Genomic DNA, 19,131 nt, shown 5'->3' with positions numbered 1-19,131 from the left:
TGATTCATTGCTCTGAGAAGCTCACTTAAAAGAACCCTGAAGACTTCTCTGGAGGGAAGAGGTGTCTTTTACAAACAGTCTAGTAGAGACAAAAGGAGTGGTGTCTTCATCACCTCACTCAATTCCTTTTCATCGATGAAAAAACTCTCACCTCAGGGAGTGCCACACCCTGCCAGTTCTCTGCGTGTCTGGAGACAACAGACATTGTTTGTGGGGGCGCAGTAGAGAAGGTAAATCATGACTGATACTGCTGAGTATGGTAGGTGTGCACTGAGTGTGCCTCTTGCATCGATCCTTCCATGCCACTGCTAAGCAGGATGATTCTAATAGCATTTATCTAATGAAGCTGTGTCAAAGGTGAAGGGTATCTTTCACTGGCTTCGTTCCACCTAATAGCTTCAGTTCAGAGAATATGGACTACTGTTAATTTTGTTTTAGGGATAGGAAACCAGAATTAAACTTTCCTATGTATCTTGGATTACAACAGTGGGGCTGGGATGGAGACCACTCATTAGGCCGCCTCAGTCCTAGGCTTGGTTGCAGTTCCTTGCTTAGTGCTGTACATGCTGGGACAATCAGAATGCTGACTTGTGATGGTAAGAGAGCTGGAGTTCTTCACATCCTTGTGGATGAGCCAGGACACGAAAAGCCTCTGATGAGACAGGGGATCACTAAGAAAGAGATGCCCCTTCCATGTGTGGTTCAGGCCTTCCTAACCCCCTCCCTCTCTTTCTTGCTCTCTCAACAGTGATCCGGGCCAAAGTGGTGGGAAAGAAGCTGGTGAAGGAGGGGCCCTTTGGCACTCTGGTCTACACTATTAAGCAGATGAAGGTGAGTGACATCATCACAGGCCCCAGGAGGGATTTTGGGGGTTTGCCAGAAGAGCCACGGCCAAGGGAGGCCAAGCGGTTGGAACTGGAATGTGTGTTTGCTTAGTGAGGAATCCCGAGCCAGCCCAGGGAGCTGCTGAGACAGCAGGGAGACATGGTGGCCACTTGCTCCAAAGCCAGCACAGGTAGAGTCTCTCACAGGTCTTTGTTAGGAAGCTGAGCCTTGGAATCAAGAACAAGACAGTGATGGCTTTGTTACCTGATGACTGTGAGACCTCAGTCCAGTCACTGCCCTTTGGCCTGTTTAACACCTCTAGGATCCTCATGTTGGACCACATGGTCCCCAAGAGCCCTTGTGAGGCGAGCCATGTTTCACCTGCTGTGCCAGTGCAAGCACTAAGGCTATATGGGAGGTGCCATTCCTCCAGTCTTCACATTGATTAAGGGTTGAGCACACTTATTCTCTATTTCCCAGCTCTGTTTGTCTTCCTGCATGATAGTTCACTAGGAACTATAATGTGTTGCTAAACACATTCACATCATTAGACCGTGCACCAGCACATTAAGGTTTCTAATCCTCCCGGGGAAGTCTATCATACGGAAAACACTGAGAACCCATGTCCTGGTCTTGTTGCTACTCTTAAAGAGCTCATTGACCTTAGCCTAGTGCTTTCCCAGGCCACAGGGATGTTGGTAGTGTGGGCTTGGGCTTAGCGCCCTAATGATGTGCCATCATTATTCAGGCATCCTGCTAGTATCCTTTCTAAGCAGGAGCCAGTAGTAGCTGCTGAAAGAATGTCCTTGCTTTTGCCTAAGTGGTACTAAGGACTGGTGCTTCAGCTTGAATAACTCAGCTGTCCCTCTACCCCTGTGCCTTTTAAGTGCCTGGCTATATGAGATCTCTGGGACTGCAGCCTGTAAATCCATGAGGCAGTGTGCTACTTTAGGATCATAGTTATATGAGGGAAGAAGATGCATGCCCTGAGTGTTCACAACTCCAAGATGGCCCATATGAACTGCCTGCCCTTTCACTCATTGCTGATCCTTGCAGCTTCGAACACTGAGGTAGGCTGTTTCTCATACATAACCAGGCAGAACTTGGAGAAGGCTTCCCATGTAATGAAGGAGATGGAGGCGAGACCCACGGGTCTGAAAAACCCTCAGAGGAGGCCAGTGTTCAGGCCCAGGTTGGACTTGTCTTGGGAGTGAGGGGTGGCTCACTCCTGGGTGGAGCCCAGCTATCCTAATGGCTGACCTTCAGGCCTCTTTATTCCCTGCTGAGGTCTGTGGCTAGATGCACTAATTTTGTGGAACCTGTTGCTCTGGCTTCAATTCTGGAAACACTCCCAGGATCTTGGTTATGTAATGTTCAGAGTCAGCCCTGGCCAACTGCCCTTGGCTGCCTGAGCTTGGTCATGAGAGCAGCTTATGTCTTCAGACAGCCGGGAGGCCAGGAGTGGGTGGAGGTGGGAAGCCAGGAGAGTGTTAAGGACCCCAAGCCTCATTTTGCAACCCCTGGCAGTGGGGGAAGGAAAGCGAGAGATTCTGACCACAGTGGAGGCCCCTCCTCTGCTTAAGGAGCGACAACCTCCATTGTGGAAAACATTGAGGTTACTGCAGAGAAATAGCTGGGAGGCAGGAATTCCTAAACTGGCTTGCCTTCCTCCCTGCCTTCAGGGCTTAGAAGCCCAGTTACCAGAGGCCTTTCTGTCAGCAGAACGTCCCTGGTTGTTGTCACACCCACTAGTGGGAGTTGTTAGGAGGCTACATAACTTTCACCCACCAGCCTGCCAGCAGCCACTCCCAAGCTAGCCTGCTCAGACTCTCTGTTCACTGTTCCTCAGCGGGGTTCATGGTATCAGGGTGGTAGGGTGTTCAAAATAGTCATCTTTCACTTATTCCTAATTAGGTTCAATGAGAAATGGCATGGCCGGGGTCATGCATTTAGTTAAGTGCAGATTCGAGTCTCGGGTTGAGGCATTAGGGGATCTTTCCTAAGCATATGTGGCTCTTGATGTGCAGCCTGCAAAAGGTGTACCAGGAGAAGGGAAGCTTGTACAAGTTGGTGAGGTGGGCATGACTCCCCAAATCGCCCTGCTGTTTGGCTTTCCTCATTAGTCATATCTAATGTCTTTCATTAATGTTGGTTCCTTTCCCGGCCCTGTGTTATGACGCACATAACCTGTCAATGCCTTTTGATCTAGAGGGCCCATCTGCCTGCATGCCAGAGCAGGTACTGGATAGCAATTTGAGTTTGTCCATTCACCCCAGTCCTCTTCAGCCCCACCGTGCTTAGCACTGCTTGGGCTGTAAGATGGGGAGAAAATGATATTCTTGGCACAATTATTAGGTGACTTTAGTCAGCAACATTTATTGAGCATATTTTATGCCCCAAGTGATCTGCTAAGTCTTTGTATAAATTAGCCTTATGCCACGTTTGTCAAACAGCCTCATATTTATCTTCTTAGTGGTGAGGCCACAAACACTTGAGAGTTATGTAACAGGCAAGAGTATAGGACTAGAAACTGGCAAACTATAGGGTTTTTACTACCGGGTCTCAGACGATAAAGGGATTAACAAAATATGGGGCCAACAGGCAGACTGCTCATGTCTACCCACTGTGGGGGCTCCCTTCACCTGCTCATGACTGGTTCCCTCAGGGGGACTTAAAGGCTGGGATGGGTTTGCTGGCATGTGATCTAACAGGTGTGCCGCCTGCAAAGGGTGTATCAGAAGTGTTGGGCTTCAAGCTGCTGAGGCGGGCACTGGTCCCTAGGAGGTCTATTATAGTGGATTAGTCTACTCCAGAGGGTCAGATATGGAGGCTGGGCAATCCTGGAGCAGAACCGGAGGAACTTAGAGAACAGAGGACATGAGAAAGTCAGGGTATCTGGCCTCGGAAGACAGGCGCAGGGCCTTCCTTCCTTCCCTCAGGCATGCCTTAAGTGCACACAGACCCCACAGTGTGGGGAGAGGACAGGGTGGGGGGTGAGGGTGGGGCTCTAAGGACGTTTCAGGAGCTTATTGTAAACCCGTACTTAGAGATTAGCTGGAATTGAGTTGTGGTGCAAAGGTGGAAGTTTCCAGAAGTGGCCTCTGTCATTTGTGGGGGCCTTATCTCCCATCAGGACCATGGGAAAGCTGTTTGTTTTGCCAGGGGCTATTGTTTGTGCAGCACAGACAAGCTTTCAGGCAGGCTGCAAGGGACAGCACGTGGGGGACATTGTGTCCCAGTTGGTCCCAGGAGGATCCCAGGGGAACATGTGCTGGTCATGTGCTTTGCTTGTCCTAACGGGAGGCAGGATAGATCTGCTGGGCAGTTGGAATGTGCTGGACCCTTTCCTCAGTGGTTTGTTGAAGCAAAGGAGTGCCAGCAGGGTTTCCTCCAGCTGCAGGACCCCCTTGACCTCCAGGCCTCAGGAAGCCATTGTCCTCCAGTGCCTGAGACTCTTATGGTGCAAGATTCTTATCTAGCTCCTGCTGAGACCTACTGTGTTGTCATCCACTAAGCACTTAGTGGAAATATTTACCAAAACCTGAAACAGCATGGGCAGTTTACCTGGCACGGAAGTCAGTGCGTCTTGTTCTTTGCAGGCCATGATGACGGTACTGTACACAGAGTCTTAAATGTGTCTCCTGTGGAGCTAGAGTGGTATTCATCCAGCATCACACATGTCATCATTCTGGTCTGCTCCCCCATGGCGTAACTGAACCCCATGTTCTGTTACTTGTTCTGTTACAAAGCCCCAGGGTAGCAGAAGGGTTCAGAAGGTTTCTATGCTATCAGGACAGTACAGTCCATAAAGAAGCAGAGGCCCTCCTCTCTAGATTGTGAACAGACAGCCTTGTGCCCTGTGGACCACCTGCCTCTGCTAGTCAATTGCCGGTTAGAAGATGAGGACAAACAAAATAACAACAACGACAAAACAAAACCTAACCCATCAGGCCTAGCCGGGTATTTGTGAGGCACCAATGCATTACACTGGCTTGCATTAATGACCCTGGTAAAACTAATAATGCATGCTAAGGAACTGTCCTATTGCAAAGCTCTTAGCATAGGGCTAGTGACAACAAGACGTTCAAGGCCTTTAGAGAGGTAAGGATCAGGCCAGGCCTCAGTGTCCCCCTCCACCTTCCCTCTTCCCTGGCTCACAGCTAACAGTGTGGCCTCAGAAGATCGGGGCTTCTGTAGTACACATGGACTCATTTTAGAGTCATAGAATGTGCTCAGTCACTGTTAAAGTTACACAGCCAGGTACAGAGGCCCCACTGTGACACAAGACCCACGAGAGCTAGAGATGGAAGAACCCTCCGCTGCTGCAGAAGCCTCGGGTCCTAAGCTTCAAAGGCTGCAAGGGGAGATAGTGACAGAGGATCATAAGACCACAGACTATGGGTTATCTTGCTTGGACTTTGTGCCCCGCTGTTTACCAATTGTGTGACTATAGACAAGCCTCCAAGCCAGTCTAAGGTTCAGGCTCGAACCTTGTCAAGTGAGACCAAGGCTCCTTCCTGCCTCTACGGTCCTGGGCATTCAGTGGCTAGATATTCTAGCAGTAACCTACCTGCAGTGTCACTAACCCTGGGTCTGCATAACCCTGTAGCTGAGGCCGTTCTACTTATCATAGGAAGGTTACCAACATCCCCGCCCTCTGTTCATTCTCCTGCCACGTTGTCTACAACACATTATCAATGAAACATGTTGTCTTGTGCTTGAAATGTTTCCAAGGGGCACAGCCACTCCACTCAGTCGTGTTGTAGATGGATTTTACATGGATTAACCTAGTAATAATGATATCCCTAATTAAGATGTTTTGCTGTTTTTTGTTTTTCACATCCATGCGTACGGGCTTCACCTCGAGTAAAGAAACTCAGCACCATGCCAGAAGCTCAGAAAAATAAGAACTTAAGACAATGCCTGTCTAGCCTCCTCTAGCCAAATAGAACTTATATTAGTGTCCTCATCTGAAAAGTGGAGTTCTTAGGACCTCCTCTGAGGGTCCTTGTGAGAACCCTGTGAGTAAGAGCGTTGCTGTATACACCGGTCTATCGCTGAGATGGCATGTGAAGGCTAGCTGGCTAGTTGGCTGGCTCCTTGAACTTGCGTAGAGCCCTGGGAGCTTTTCATAGTAGCTGCCTTGAATCTGTGATGTGTAGATGTGTAGGTAGAGGAGTAGGGTGGGGCAGGTGGACAGAACGTGCTCACGTGGCTGGATAGATAGACAATATCCTGGCCCAGGGAAAAGAACAGAAGGCCTCCTGCGGTGTTCAGGGAACCCCACTGTGGTGAGTTCATAGCCTACCACTGTCAGGGGAACCAGAGACTCAAACACTACACAGCAGCAAGCCGACTGGACCTTGGGTTCTCTCTCTCATGATCATGTTTCTTTTGCCCACAGATGTACCGAGGCTTCAGTAAGATGCCCCACGTGCAGTACATTCACACAGAAGCCTCTGAAAGTCTTTGTGGCCTTAAGCTAGAAGTCAACAAATACCAGTACCTGCTGACAGGTAAGTGTCCACAGGAGCACCGAGACACGCTTCTTTGCTCTGGTGGGTCTGCCGAAGCTTGAGTCAGTGCCATCCTGAGGTGTAGCGTCTGGCTCACTTACCCAGCCCTGCCTGGCAGCCTTGGCTACATTGTGCATCTGGTTGTGTCCTGATCGCATGGTATCTCAGCTTTAACCTAGCAAGAAATAGGTTGCCTCTTCAACAGGTCTTGGGAGTCAGTCTGTTAGGTCTGTCTTATATGACAGTCTGATCTTTATTTAGGCTGTCATTGTAGTAAATGACAACACGAAAAACCCTAAGGAATTCTAAGACCCGATGCCTTTGAGGCTTCAGCAGAATGCTTAATATCTCAAGCTCCATTATCAAATGGAAAACCAGGGCCAGAGTTCATGTCTAAAGGTGTTGGGGAAGATGTCTCAAACCCAGGGCCAGTGCCTGTCGCTGGCAGTCGAGAGATCTAACAGAATGCCTACCCTCTTGTCTCCTATTCTACTCCAGGGCGTGTGTATGAGGGCAAGATGTACACAGGACTGTGCAATTTTGTGGAGAGGTGGGACCACCTCACACTGTCCCAGCGCAAGGGACTCAATTACCGCTACCACCTGGGTTGCAATTGCAAGGTGAGTTCTAGGGACTGGATATCAATCTGGAAGCTTTGGTTCCTGCTCCCTGGGACAGGCAGCCTGTTGGGTGTGGTGCAGGGGTGGTAAGGAATGCCGCCCTGGGGCAAGGCTGGCAAGAAAGCTCTGAAGAATGCCTGGATAGTACCTACTTGGCGGCTGCTGGGTTATGAGGGCTCTTCAGCATCCCTGCCCCTCCCTGCTGTTCAAGGCCAATGACTGGTACTAGACCTTTCAGTGGAGGGTTCTGCCAAGCTGTTGTAAGTCCGTTCGCTCTGACAGCTGACTCAACAAGGTCATGAGAGGGAGCTGAATCACTCTCTCCCCTAATCCTCATAATAACCTCATGTGTTTTTGTTTTGTTTTGTTTTTTGTTTTGTTTTGTTTTGTTTTGTTTTCTGAGACAGGGTTTCTCTATGTAGCCCTGGCTGTCCTGGAACTCACTCTGTAGACCAGGCTGACCTTGAACTCAGAAATCCGCCTGCCTCTGCCTCCCAAGTGCTGGGATTAAAGGCGTGCACCAGGACTGCCCAGCACCTCATGTGTTCTCAATCACTATTATTTCCTTGTATAAGAAACCAAGGCTCAGAGATCTTTGTATATAATCCTGGGTTATATAGCTTGTTGAGTCTGATTTCCAACCCAGGGTAGTTGAACTCTAAAATCTATGCCTTTATTGTTTATTTATTTTTTATTTATATGAGTACACTGCAGCTGTCTTCAGACACACACTAGAAGAGTACATCAGATCCCATTACAGATGGTTGTGAGTCACCATATAGTTGCTGGGAATTGAACTCAGGACCTCTGGAAGAGCAGTCAGTGCTCTTAACCACTGAGCCATCTCTCCAGCCCTGCCTTTAATGTTTTTTAAATCCTTCATTTCCTACAATTCCTCTTTCCACACCTAATCTGGGACTCATGCTGCTTAACCTTTCTGAGCCTCTGTTCATCTATAGAGGGGATTTAGAAGTGTACTAAAAGTTTAGAGACACCGTGTCTGGTGCCCAGTAGATGCTCAATGGTTTGAGCTAGTCGCTAGTGTAATTGTTCTGGCATCATTAAAGGGCAGGAACCCCGGGGTTTGAATTCAGGGTGGGCCTGCCATGGTGCAGTCCTCTAACTGTGTGTGGCTTATGTGTCATTACAGATCAAGTCCTGCTACTACTTGCCTTGCTTTGTGACCTCCAAGAATGAGTGTCTCTGGACTGATATGCTCTCTAATTTTGGGTACCCTGGCTATCAGTCCAAACACTACGCCTGCATCCGGCAGAAGGGTGGCTACTGCAGCTGGTACCGAGGATGGGCCCCCCCAGACAAGAGCATCAGCAACGCCACAGATCCCTGAACCCAGGCCTGCCCCACCTCACCTCCTTCCCATCCCGCTGAGCATCCCGGACACTAACTCTTCCCAGATGATGACAATGAAATTAGTGCCTGTTTTCTTGCAAATTTAGCACTGGGGACACTTAAAGTCTCTGCTGTCTATGGAGTTGATTTGGAAATACCTTCCTGGCCCCACCCCTACCCCTTCTTTTTGGTTTTGACATCACCCATTTCCAACTGGGGATCTCTGGTGCCAAACCAGAAAGAATGAGGCATGTATACACCTCTTCTTCATGATATATAATCTATATTTTTTTAGGAAAACAGAAATTGAAAAATCTATCCCATTGGGGCATTTAATAGCTACTCTTCTTTCTTCTTCCTCTCTTGACCACATCCTAGACCCAGTTCCATATACACTTCTTCATCCCAGTATACAGGAAGCATGGATAAGGAAGTTGGCAGAAGTCCAACTGTTTCCCAATCAGTCAAGGGCAGCAGGCAGACAGACGCCAGGTATTTGAAAGGTCTTATACACAGAGGATATACAACTGTGTGTCTGGATCAGACAGCCTGTCTATGTCTGCCTGTCAGAGGGAGGGAAGGGACAGACTGTAGGAGTGGGTCACACAGTTTCCCAGCCCTCTGATACCTGGGTTGACTCGATGTTTCAGATCCTGGAACAAGCATCCAAGAGTAACAGAACTTTCTGAGTTGGCAAAGGCTTAAACATCTGCCTGGGTTCAGCAGGCAACCTGCCCGTCTGTACAAAGACTCAGACAAGGGGCTGGGATGAATGTCTTTCCTCTCCTGCCTCCCATGAGACAGTCTCCTGGGAATTCTTGGGGAAGTTTGGCTGGAAGCTTGCCAACGTGTAAATTGGAGAAACACACACCTGACACTATCCACAGATAATAGTCCAGTAGATTTGGGTAGAGAATACTATTTCCAAAGTAGTGTTTAGCTCATCTAGGGGGACGTGTTTATATATACATTTGCATATACCCACAGGGGATTATGAGCTAATTTTTTATAGGACACAGAATTCTATTCAATGCTGTTAAATATGCAAATAGTTTAATCTTTTTTCTTTTGTTGTTTGATGGGAAATTGTGACATTCCAAGCTGACTTTTTTTTTTTTATCTGAATTAAAATTTGAAACTCTGACCACACTCAGCACCCTCTTGTCCCCATAACTGGGGTTATCTGACCCTGCATCTCCCTTCTTCTTTTTGCTTTGTGTTTGGGGTACCCTTCACTGAATTGCCTTACTGGCTGGCTGACGGCAGGGGAGTGTGAGTGTTAGGCTAGGGCCTTCTCATTAAAGAGGCAGTTGCACATCATCCTACATCAGCAGAATGACTCCTCTCCTGGATCTGGGGATAGCATACACTTCTTCCCCAGATCACTAATGGGTGAACGTCACCTCCTGAGGTAGTACACCTCACAGAATGAACATGGTTGGTTACTGAGGGAGCCAGGCTCTGCTGTCCAACTGTAGACCTTTTGTTGTGTTGCATTTTTGTTTTTTAAATAAAAGTACAGTATAAACTTTCCTATTAAATAAGATTATTTTAAGTTTTAGTGTCAACATTGCAATGCCAATAGTAGGTGAGAGTGTATGGCACAGAGTTGGAGATGGTAAGGTGGTGACATTTAACACAGTTACCCTCTGTCTCTTCAGATTGTGGGTATTTTCCTCAATTAGGATCATATCTTTTTCATTCCATTTTAGGAAACACAATTATCAATTATTAGAGAGAGAGAGAGAGAGAGAGAGAGAGAGAGGAGGCAAGTTCTAGTCTGCCTCCACCCCACACATACCACTGCTTTGTCCAGTGTTTGATAGAATAGCAGGGCAGGAAGACAGTTCAGGAGATGGGTGTCAAGTTTCCTCTTGGTTGATTTCATTCCCCTGCATCTTTCCTCTGTGCTGACAAGGGGCAGAAGGAACAACCCTTTCCATGTTGTATAGAGAGAAGGAGCTGAGATCAGCAAGCCAGTGGTTCTTAAGAATTGAACCTCTGGCTTACTGTTGGAAGTTGTCTATTTCAAACTCAGAGTCTCCTAATATGGCGCTCCTGATCTACCCTGCTCAAATGCCCTCTCATATGTATACCCCAGCATCTTTGCCATCTCAGTCCAGCATCTGGCCATTCTCAATTCCTCGTAATCACCTCTCTCTTACATTGATAGACTTGAGGTGAGTCCTGAGTATGAGGCACCTGAAGATAAAACCAATTGGCAGAACCAATGGCCCCAAGTCGGCTGTTAAGGTCTTGGTGAGAAGTCCTGGGCACAAAAGGGTCTTTTTTAAAGTTATATCATCAGAGAGCGGTTTTTGAGCTTTCAATAAGCTATAGCTTTGTTTATTTCACCTGTTCACTTACTGTATAATTTAAAGTCATTTATGTAGCTGAGACACTTTGATATTTCAATCATATCGCGAATGTTTTATTTTGCGAAATCATGTGCCATGTATAGGCTGTCGTGTGTACACTGTGTCTAAGAGAAGAAGAAAAAAAGAAACACACATGCCATTTTTTTTTCTGATTCAAATTCTACAGTAGAATGGAGGGCAGAATACTGGGACACAATCACTCAGCTAGAATGGAGATTCAAGGAAATGGAAGGTCCTAGAAACAGACTCCTCCAGCCTCCTCCCCATGGAATCCTAAGGGTGGGAAGGAGAAGAAGAAAAAAAGCAAAAACAAAACAAAACAGAAATCAAAAGTACACTCATGTCCTTGTCCTGCATCAACTATCCCTAGGCCATCCGCCACCCACTTTCCAAGACCTTTCTCCTACTCAGCCAGGAAGTCATGGTTTCTGCAGTCCAGCGCCATGGCAACTGTGACTCCAAGCTCTTTGTCTCATCCAGGCATCTTTCCTTCCAACCAAGGAATTCCTCTGCACAGGCTCTTGTTGCCCAGGCTAGCCCCCTTCTACAGCTAGGATGTGGAGCTTAAGGAGACCCCAGTGTTTACTTTCTCCAGTCCTAGCTCTGCCATATAAACACTGTTTCATGCTGTGCCCTTTAAATGATAAAGGCACAGTGACTTTTGGGGATAGACCTGCTTGGGAGAGTGAGTCCAGGAAGCATTACTCCCCCAGCCTCACATCAGGGTGCCATTCAGGTAGTTGGCTCCCAGCTCCTTAAAGTTAAAAGTATCACTTTAGTATTTGTATCAGAGAAAGTTAAAACAAAACAAAACAAAACAAGAAAGAAATCTGATGGTAGAAATCCAATGAAATGGGAGAAGGCAGGAGAGAGAGGTCTCAGTAGATCTAAGTTGTCTGTTCGGGTTGAGGAGAAGAGGACCTGAGGAAATGACCATGCTCTGGGGACAGGGGTACCTTAGATTCTCTGTCTACTTTTCCTCTAGCAAGTCAGCTGCGCTGAAGCCCAGTAGTGATGAAGAGACACCAGCCAGAGAAAACCCCCTCTAGAAGGAATGTATTTGTTGCTAAATTTTGTAGCACTGTTTACAGTTTTCCTCCATGTTATTTATGAATTTTATATTCCGTGAATGTATATTGTCTTGTAATATTGCATAATGTTCACTTTTTATAGTGTGTCCATTATTCTAAACAGTAAAGTGGTTTTATTTCTATCACACATCTGCTGTCTCTTGCCTTCTTGTGTCCTGTCTTGGGAGGTTATTGATATCAGAGAGGTTCTTGCAAGCAGATTCTGACTGTCTTCCCTTGTCCCCTGCACACAATCTCCTTCCACACCCATGTCTATAACTTGGGCCATCTCAATTAAGCCCCCTTTTGTAACAGATTTCAGGAGAGGTATCTTTAACTCTTTCTGCCTGCTAATCCAGCCCTAACTAAACTCCCTCATTCTACTGGCAGGATCCAGTGTTTGAGAAATCTCTATCTAAATCACCAGTGGGTGGTATAGTCCTGAGACCTTATTTTCTTCCTGAGAATCCCATGATGGATGACAGAGTGTAAGCTTGCAGACAGCCATACTTGATAATGTCAATGATCTAACTGAAATCCTAAGTGAAGCATTGTAATTGCATTGCAATGAATTTCTGAGTCCCCAGGACAGCTGGTGAGCTACCCTCAGTACTCAATGAGCTCCAGTCCACTGCACACACCACCAATCTAACTGTGAGGCCTCCCTTGCTAGTGTTCCAGGTTATAGACTTTGCCCCTGTTTGTAAGGTCCTCCACTCTGAGCACCCACCATGTACTAGGTACAATGTTCTATACACACTTGCACAGACTCTCATCAAACTGCTATATGGCTCTACTACTCTCAAGGAGATTAAATTTATATCTAAAATGTAGTCAGTAGAGTGGTCTGTGATTAATAATTAGCTACTCTGAAGACAAATTCTGAATTTTCTCAGAATATTTACACATGTTTTGTAGTCAGATGTTGTCACTGTTGTAACCAAATACCAGAAAGAAATAACTTACAGTGGGGACGATTTATTTATTTTGGCTCCTGGTTTCAGAAGCTTTGGTTCATTGTATCCAGGAGGCCATGGCAGGACCAGAGGCTTTCATTATGGTAGACAAGAAGTAAAAGAGAATGCCTGAGCCCAGCTTCCTCCATTTCCTTTTATCCCATCTGAGCTCTTCATAGATGGTGCTAAAAGCCCCACATTCCAAGTGAATCCTTCCTGGCTCTGTTAATCCTCTCTGGAAAGGCCCAGATAGACATGTAGAAAGTTCATGACTAATCTAGCTGCTTTCATTTCAGCTAAATTGACAATTCAGGTTTACCTACACTTATGCACACGAACCAGACATCCTTGATTCTATGACTGATAGATTGTGGATACAGTAGAGAGACAATCAGTGAGAGCCTCTGACTGGCTAGATTGCTCCCACTGAAGCCTGTAGCCCTACCTGACAGTGCCTTTAAAGAGGCCTGTCCAGCTCAGCAGAGAAAGCCTACGATTCTACAATCCAACCACAGTCTCCAGCTATGGTGAGTACACCCTACTCTTGTTCCCTGAGACACTTACTCCCTGCATGACCAAATTCACTGACTATGCACCAATCACATAAACAGATGTAGTAGGTTGAATCCACGAGCTCAGAATACTTCTACCAAAATTCTAGCTGTGGACACAGAACTCTCCAACTTACTCAGAAAGATATTAGTCTTAAACCTTCCAAATAGGTAGTGAAGCCACATACTCTCAGCTTGGCTCCAGTCGACTCCCAGAGATACACTCCAAGGAAAGGAAACTGAACATGTCAGCACATTGCTCTTTAACAATCAGCTCAAATAAAGTAACACAGTTTTTATTGAAATTACAGTGGAAACCAGGTCCCAGGAAAAGTGCACTGGAGATAATATTTTACTACAAAAATGCCTTTCCCTTTATATTCCACCTCTGTTCCAGGATGTCAGCTCAAGATGTGCCTTGATGTGTTAACAATTAACAGAGTTTCACAGAACGCCAAATACCTTTGTCATTTGTCCTGCTGCCCAAATTTACCCTGGAGAAGTTGAACCTTCCTCAAGGTTCCTTAAGGAACACTAGACATTCCCACAAGCACAGGACATGAAGGCTCCTAGGTGGAGTCCAGATAACCAGGAAGCAAGGACTGAGCTGCCCAAAGAGACTCAGGAGGTCGACATGTAAAGTCGTTCTGCATTATAAAGATTAGCAGAATTGAAAAGGCACTCACCATTGGCTTGTGGTTGGGGAAAAATGTTTGCTCCACTAGTGGAAACTTCTCAGGGCCCAAGGAATGGAAGATCTTAATGAGCTGAGAGAACTGAGAGAGAAAAGGGGAGATCATTAGCCAGTCAGGGTTTCCCACTAGGGCCCAGGCACCCACTTGACCCTGGCCTTCAAGTACCTGCCCTGTGCTAAGTTCTAGAAGGGGTTGTCTATCACTAAGATTAAAAGTTTACCCTCCTTGGTTGGATATTCTTTCTCTTTACCCCTTGTGCCTTGCCCCTGACACAGCAGGTCAGCAGGTAACTGGCTACAGTTCAACCACATTTTACAAGCTCTTAACTGCATTCTCAGCCAGTTAACACAAGGTCCTTGCCTGCAGTACAACCTTCTGGGAGTCCTGCCATCCCTCTGCCTACAATGTCTATCTTCCTAGGTAGGACAGCATTGTAGGCACTTTGTGATACTCACTCTGAATCCAGACTCATTCAAATTTAAGAATCTATCTATGATTATTTACTAGCTATGAGACCTGGAGGAGCAGGGGTCAGTGTAGGTTTCTGAATGTCATTTTCCTAATTTGTACATTACAAGATTGGGATGTTAGGGTAATGCTAGTGGGAATCATGAGGGATTGGGGACATAGAGGAGGGTGGGGGCATCAGGAAGGGCCCCTGGACCTATGCTATAAGAGAAAGAAAGGTGCTTTGTGTGGTCAAGGAGACCACTGTTTCTGAAGGCCTTCAGTGGCTGCCAGGGCTATAGCCTCAGGTGCGGGGCATGATTAAAAAGCAGGCAAAGGGTGGTCCTCATGAGCTTGAAAAGGTTGGACCAAGGATCTTATTCACTCAGAAGGGCAAAGGAAAATGACAGGCAGATGCCAAAACAACAGCTTGGACTCTGCAAACAGATATCTGGCGGGTTAGAAGAGCCACATTTTTCTCCAGGCAAATGCTAAGATCTTGGACAGAGAGATGAAAAAGCTGAGAAAATTCCTGCTCCACACTGGGTTCCTGTGCCCTCTTGAGAAATAACCCAAGTGTGCAGCACAGCACAGAGTTATTCTTGAAGAACTTCAGAAACGGGAGAAATTATGTTTTCGGGTATCACTCATTTTATAGATAAGGAAGCTAGAGTTCAGGGAGTGAGTGCAACTTATAGCTAAGCTCATGGGTCATGGAGAAGAGCTACAGCACTTACTGCCAGCTGTGAGGTCCTTAATTTCCTCTTTTGTACAGTAGAGATACCTGCTTATTGGGGTGTGCATATTGGGGCTGAGTACAGGACATAGTGAAAACTAGTAAAGTTGCTGATATCCAAATCATGAACTGTTTCCTTCTCGTGGCACTCAAATCATAGATTACATGAGTCTGATGACACAAAGAGACCACAGCCAGGGTGAGCATAGTGAAGACTATCCACATGTATTAAATTAACTCAAGTACTCATTCAACCAATATTGAGTGCCATACCAGCATAGTCATAGTCCATGTGTAAGAGGCAACAACTGTCCCCATTTCTTGTGGGTATGCTGCGTACCAGCCACCATTACAAACACTTTACATGCTCTTACTGAAAACCAGGAAGGACCTATTATTATCATCCTTTTAAAAACAAGGATGCTGAGTTTAGAGAGGTTAATGAAATTGCTTGAGGGCACACATTAAATGGAGAAAGTTGGCCTTGGGCAATCTAGATGACCAGAATAATCAGTGCCCTTCTCTCCAAGGTGATAACAGATTGGTGGCCAAACAGGGTAGACCAGAGAGCTGAGGCATTTCATAGCATTTTCTCTTCACCTCTGAGTGGCCTTTGTCCCTATTCCCTGAGGTATCAAGGTATGTATCACAGGACTGATGGCACAGTTGTCATATTTGTTAATAGAGTGTTCCAGTAGAATACAAGATCAAGCAGCAGACACTCCGATGTCATCACTGTGTGTGTGTGCATGTGTGTGTGTCTGTGTGTTATAGAGAAGAGCTACAGCACTTACTGCCAACTGTGAGGTCCTTAATTTCCTCTTTTGTACAGTAGAGATACCTGCTTATTGGGGTGTACATATTGGGGCTGAGTACAGGACATAGTGAAAACTAGTAAAGTTGCTGATATCAAAATCATGGACTGTTTCCGTGTGTGTGTGTGTGCGTGTGTGTACATCGCTTGTAGTAAGGGAGATTGATGGTAGCTAAAGGAATGATGTCATTTAGGTGCAGACCCATTTGTGGGCTAACAAAGTTCAGTTAGGGATGGAGAGTGTTTGAAAGAATGGAGGAGGGCTGGTATTTTAGGAAGACCCTTTATTTTTGATGATGTGTGAATGGAAACCTGAGTACAGCAAATGAATGGCTGAGACTAGGGAATCCATGGGGAGAAAGCAAGTGTTAAGTTGGAGAAAGAGGGATTCAGAGTCTGATTTCGCCCTTCACAAGTCCTAAGATCCCAGGGTTTCTTATCTAGCCTGAAAGCAAGCCTCCACTCTATAGGGCACAGGAATGAATCCCTCATCAACTCCACTGATATCATGGGTACCTCTCAAAGTTTTCTGGCAGTCGACAAGTGTTTAATAACTTTGAAGAGCATCAGTAAGAAAATTATGCTAGAATGTTAAAAAAAAACAGTAATATATCTTTGGTTTTGCTTGAGTCAGGGTCTCACATAGGCTGGGCTGGCTTAGAACTCTTAGTACATAGCCAAGGAAGTCCCTGTCTGATCCACCCACCTCCATCTCCTAAGTGCTGGGACTGGAGGTATCCACCACCACATCTGGTTTATGAAGCAGTGGAGACCGAGCCCGGCACTATAGTAACTGAGCTATACGTCATCAAGATTAATACTCCTATAACACGGTTCTGTATCATAATGTGTTACACGTAATATCTGCAAGGCTGCAGGTCCCTGAAGAGGCCTGGGGTCAAGTTGTTTGTTTAGTTGTTTAAATAAGATTCTCCTCCTTGCTGAGGCCCTGTATTGGGGAAGTGGAGCCATTACAGGACCACCTCTTGCTTCCCACTTCCCTCCAGATGGACTGATCTGTCACTTACCACCCAAGGCTTGCTGCAGAAGTTGTATACGGAGTAGAGAGAGTTGACAGCAGGAAGCCCTCCATACTGGAGGCCGATGACCAGGCTCCGGTAGTCCTCAGCCAGGGCCATGCTGTAGGCATGCTGTCGGACCAGGATGAAGTCAGGTTTGAAGGACCTGCCAAGAGAGGGGACAGCAACAATATTACATGGCAGTATAACCAAGGCTTTGCTGGTTATAGAACTGACCCTGTGTATCTGTTACCCAAAGGAGCTCTCAGGTGAGAGGGCAGGGGAGGTTAGGGCAGAAAGGGCCAGGCAAAACTCATAGCTACACAACTGCAAACCAAATGAACTGAAAAGAACAGGTACTTTCTTGTGTTTGGATTTTAGGCTGTTTCCTAGATTTCCTTTTTTTTTTTTTATTTTTTATTTTTTATTTTTTTTAACTAACCAGGGAAAATGTCTCGAACAACTAGGCAATGGAATAGCTTTTTACTACATTCTGAGAGATATGCAGAATATATGCATTCCCTTGTGTAGGGATGCTATCAGCTCCCACTTCTCAGAGGTACATCCTGAAATGCAAGAAGATACATAATTTGCTCAAAGAGACGTGTTGCAGGTAAGTAGAAGGGTTAGGTCTAAAGCTGTCCACTGTCTGGTACCCAGCCTTCCTCCTTGTAGACTTCCGACCAAAATGGCCTTGTGCTTTCTAAGTGGCAACCTCTAGAAAGTAGCAAACTACAAGAGCACACAGGTTCTCTGTTGGGCTCCTCTGAAGACAGGGTCCTGGGGAATGAACAGAGTCGGGGGAGGGCTGGGCTATCCCTTCCCCACTTTATAGCTGCAAAGACTGCTGCTCTGAGAAATTAACTCCCTTGAACCACAAACCTGATGAACAGGAAAGTTGCCTTTGAACTCTATTATTGGTTCTCTAGTCTTTATGCTTTTAACACCACATTCTGGCTCTTGGCAGATGTACCGTGTTCCACTCACTCTGTCAAAGGCCAACTTATTTTTGTCTTCCTTGTTTCTAAGACACATGAGAAAACCAGCCTCACAGTGGGCAGAAGGTGGACACTCAACATGGTGCCATTGATCTGTCTGTCTTATGTGGAGTCATATCCTTAACTTCACAGAAGTATTGTCTCTTTAAAATAATTCAAATATAATCTAAAATAACTCTCAGAGAGGAAGGACTTGCTCCCAATGAGGACAGACAAAAAGAACATGTACAGTGCAGATGTGTCTCAGGTTGTGCTGACTTTGACTCTCAACAGATATCCTAGTGTTTGACACGTCTAGGGCAGGTATGTGAAGGGTAGGTGTGGCGAAGACTACTGTGGGCATCATCTGTGCCCATCAAAGCAAATGCAAGGGTGCTTTCCGCTAAATGGTCACTCATCTCCACAGGCTACTCAGATCAGACCATGGCCTGTCATCAGGAGCCTAGCTCACAGTGTTTATGGGAATGGTCAGCCTTAGTGTAGGGAAGTTAAAGTTAGAATCTTGGAATGAGAGCAAGCAAGACAGAAGAATGAAGGAGGGGTCTAATGGCAGCCAGGAGCAACAGGGCCATTTTCTACTTTTATATGATTTACTAAAAGACCCATGGAATGCATGAAGAAGTGGACAGATTGCCGGAGATTTTACAAAATGCAGAGAAAATTCCTAACAATCTTTATATACACATTTTGATCCAACTATTTATCTTACTGTGTACAGCATGTAGTCATACACATAACTGATTTCACGCTTTCTATCCACTATGATTCTGGAATTTTCTACATAATGCAGTGATATGAATGTAGTTCCTCTACAACCAAAATACCCTCAAAAACAAATTTCTTTTTCCTTCCTTCCCCCTCTCTCTCCTTGTTCCCTCCCTCTCTCCCTGAGCTCCCCTCTCCCGCCCCCTTTCCTTTTCCCTCCCCTCCTCTTCCTCTGTCTCCTTTTCTTCCCATCCCTCCTTTTCATCATTTCTGGGAATAATATTCAGGGCAAGCCCTCTGCTTTCTTCCTTTGGTAATTCCCTCACACTGCCTCTAAAGGACACCGCCCCTTCATGGTGGTTTCAAGGTTCATTTTCCCAATTTCCATCTCTCAACATCCTTGCCAGCACCACAGAGTGTTTTGTTTCGTTGTTCTTTGCAGTACTGGGAA

The 19,131-nt window shown here is 46.1% G+C and overlaps 2 protein-coding genes across 7 annotated transcripts in view; one reads left to right on the top strand and one right to left on the bottom strand.

The window, feature by feature from the left end:
* Positions 1-11,907, top strand: part of Timp3 (TIMP metallopeptidase inhibitor 3) — a 53,307-nt gene extending 41,400 nt beyond the window's left edge. Inside the window, exons 2-5 of the mRNA XM_031348911.1 lie at positions 749-831; positions 6,230-6,341; positions 6,840-6,961; positions 8,112-11,907. Of these exons, the coding sequence (XP_031204771.1) occupies positions 749-831; positions 6,230-6,341; positions 6,840-6,961; positions 8,112-8,309 (515 nt within the window). The 3' untranslated portion in view covers positions 8,310-11,907. The remainder of the gene's footprint in view (positions 1-748; positions 832-6,229; positions 6,342-6,839; positions 6,962-8,111) is intronic.
* The window catches only part of Syn3 (synapsin III), a 467,567-nt gene that overhangs the window by 288,749 nt on the left and 159,687 nt on the right, over positions 1-19,131 (bottom strand). For all 6 annotated transcript variants that reach the window (XR_004112682.1, XM_031348897.1, XM_031348899.1 and 3 more), the window contains 2 exons: positions 16,987-17,143; positions 13,953-14,042 (listed from right to left, as the gene is read on the bottom strand). Coding sequence is in view for 5 of the 6 variants with exons in the window: in XM_031348897.1 (XP_031204757.1) it covers positions 13,953-14,042; positions 16,987-17,143 (247 nt within the window). In the remaining variant the exon portion in view is untranslated. The remainder of the gene's footprint in view (positions 1-13,952; positions 14,043-16,986; positions 17,144-19,131) is intronic.

Source organism: Mastomys coucha, unplaced genomic scaffold (genome assembly GCF_008632895.1).
Source record: "Mastomys coucha isolate ucsf_1 unplaced genomic scaffold, UCSF_Mcou_1 pScaffold4, whole genome shotgun sequence".
NCBI classification, from domain to species: Eukaryota; Metazoa; Chordata; class Mammalia; order Rodentia; family Muridae; genus Mastomys; species Mastomys coucha.
This window is presented reverse-complemented; position numbering and strand designations above follow the sequence as displayed.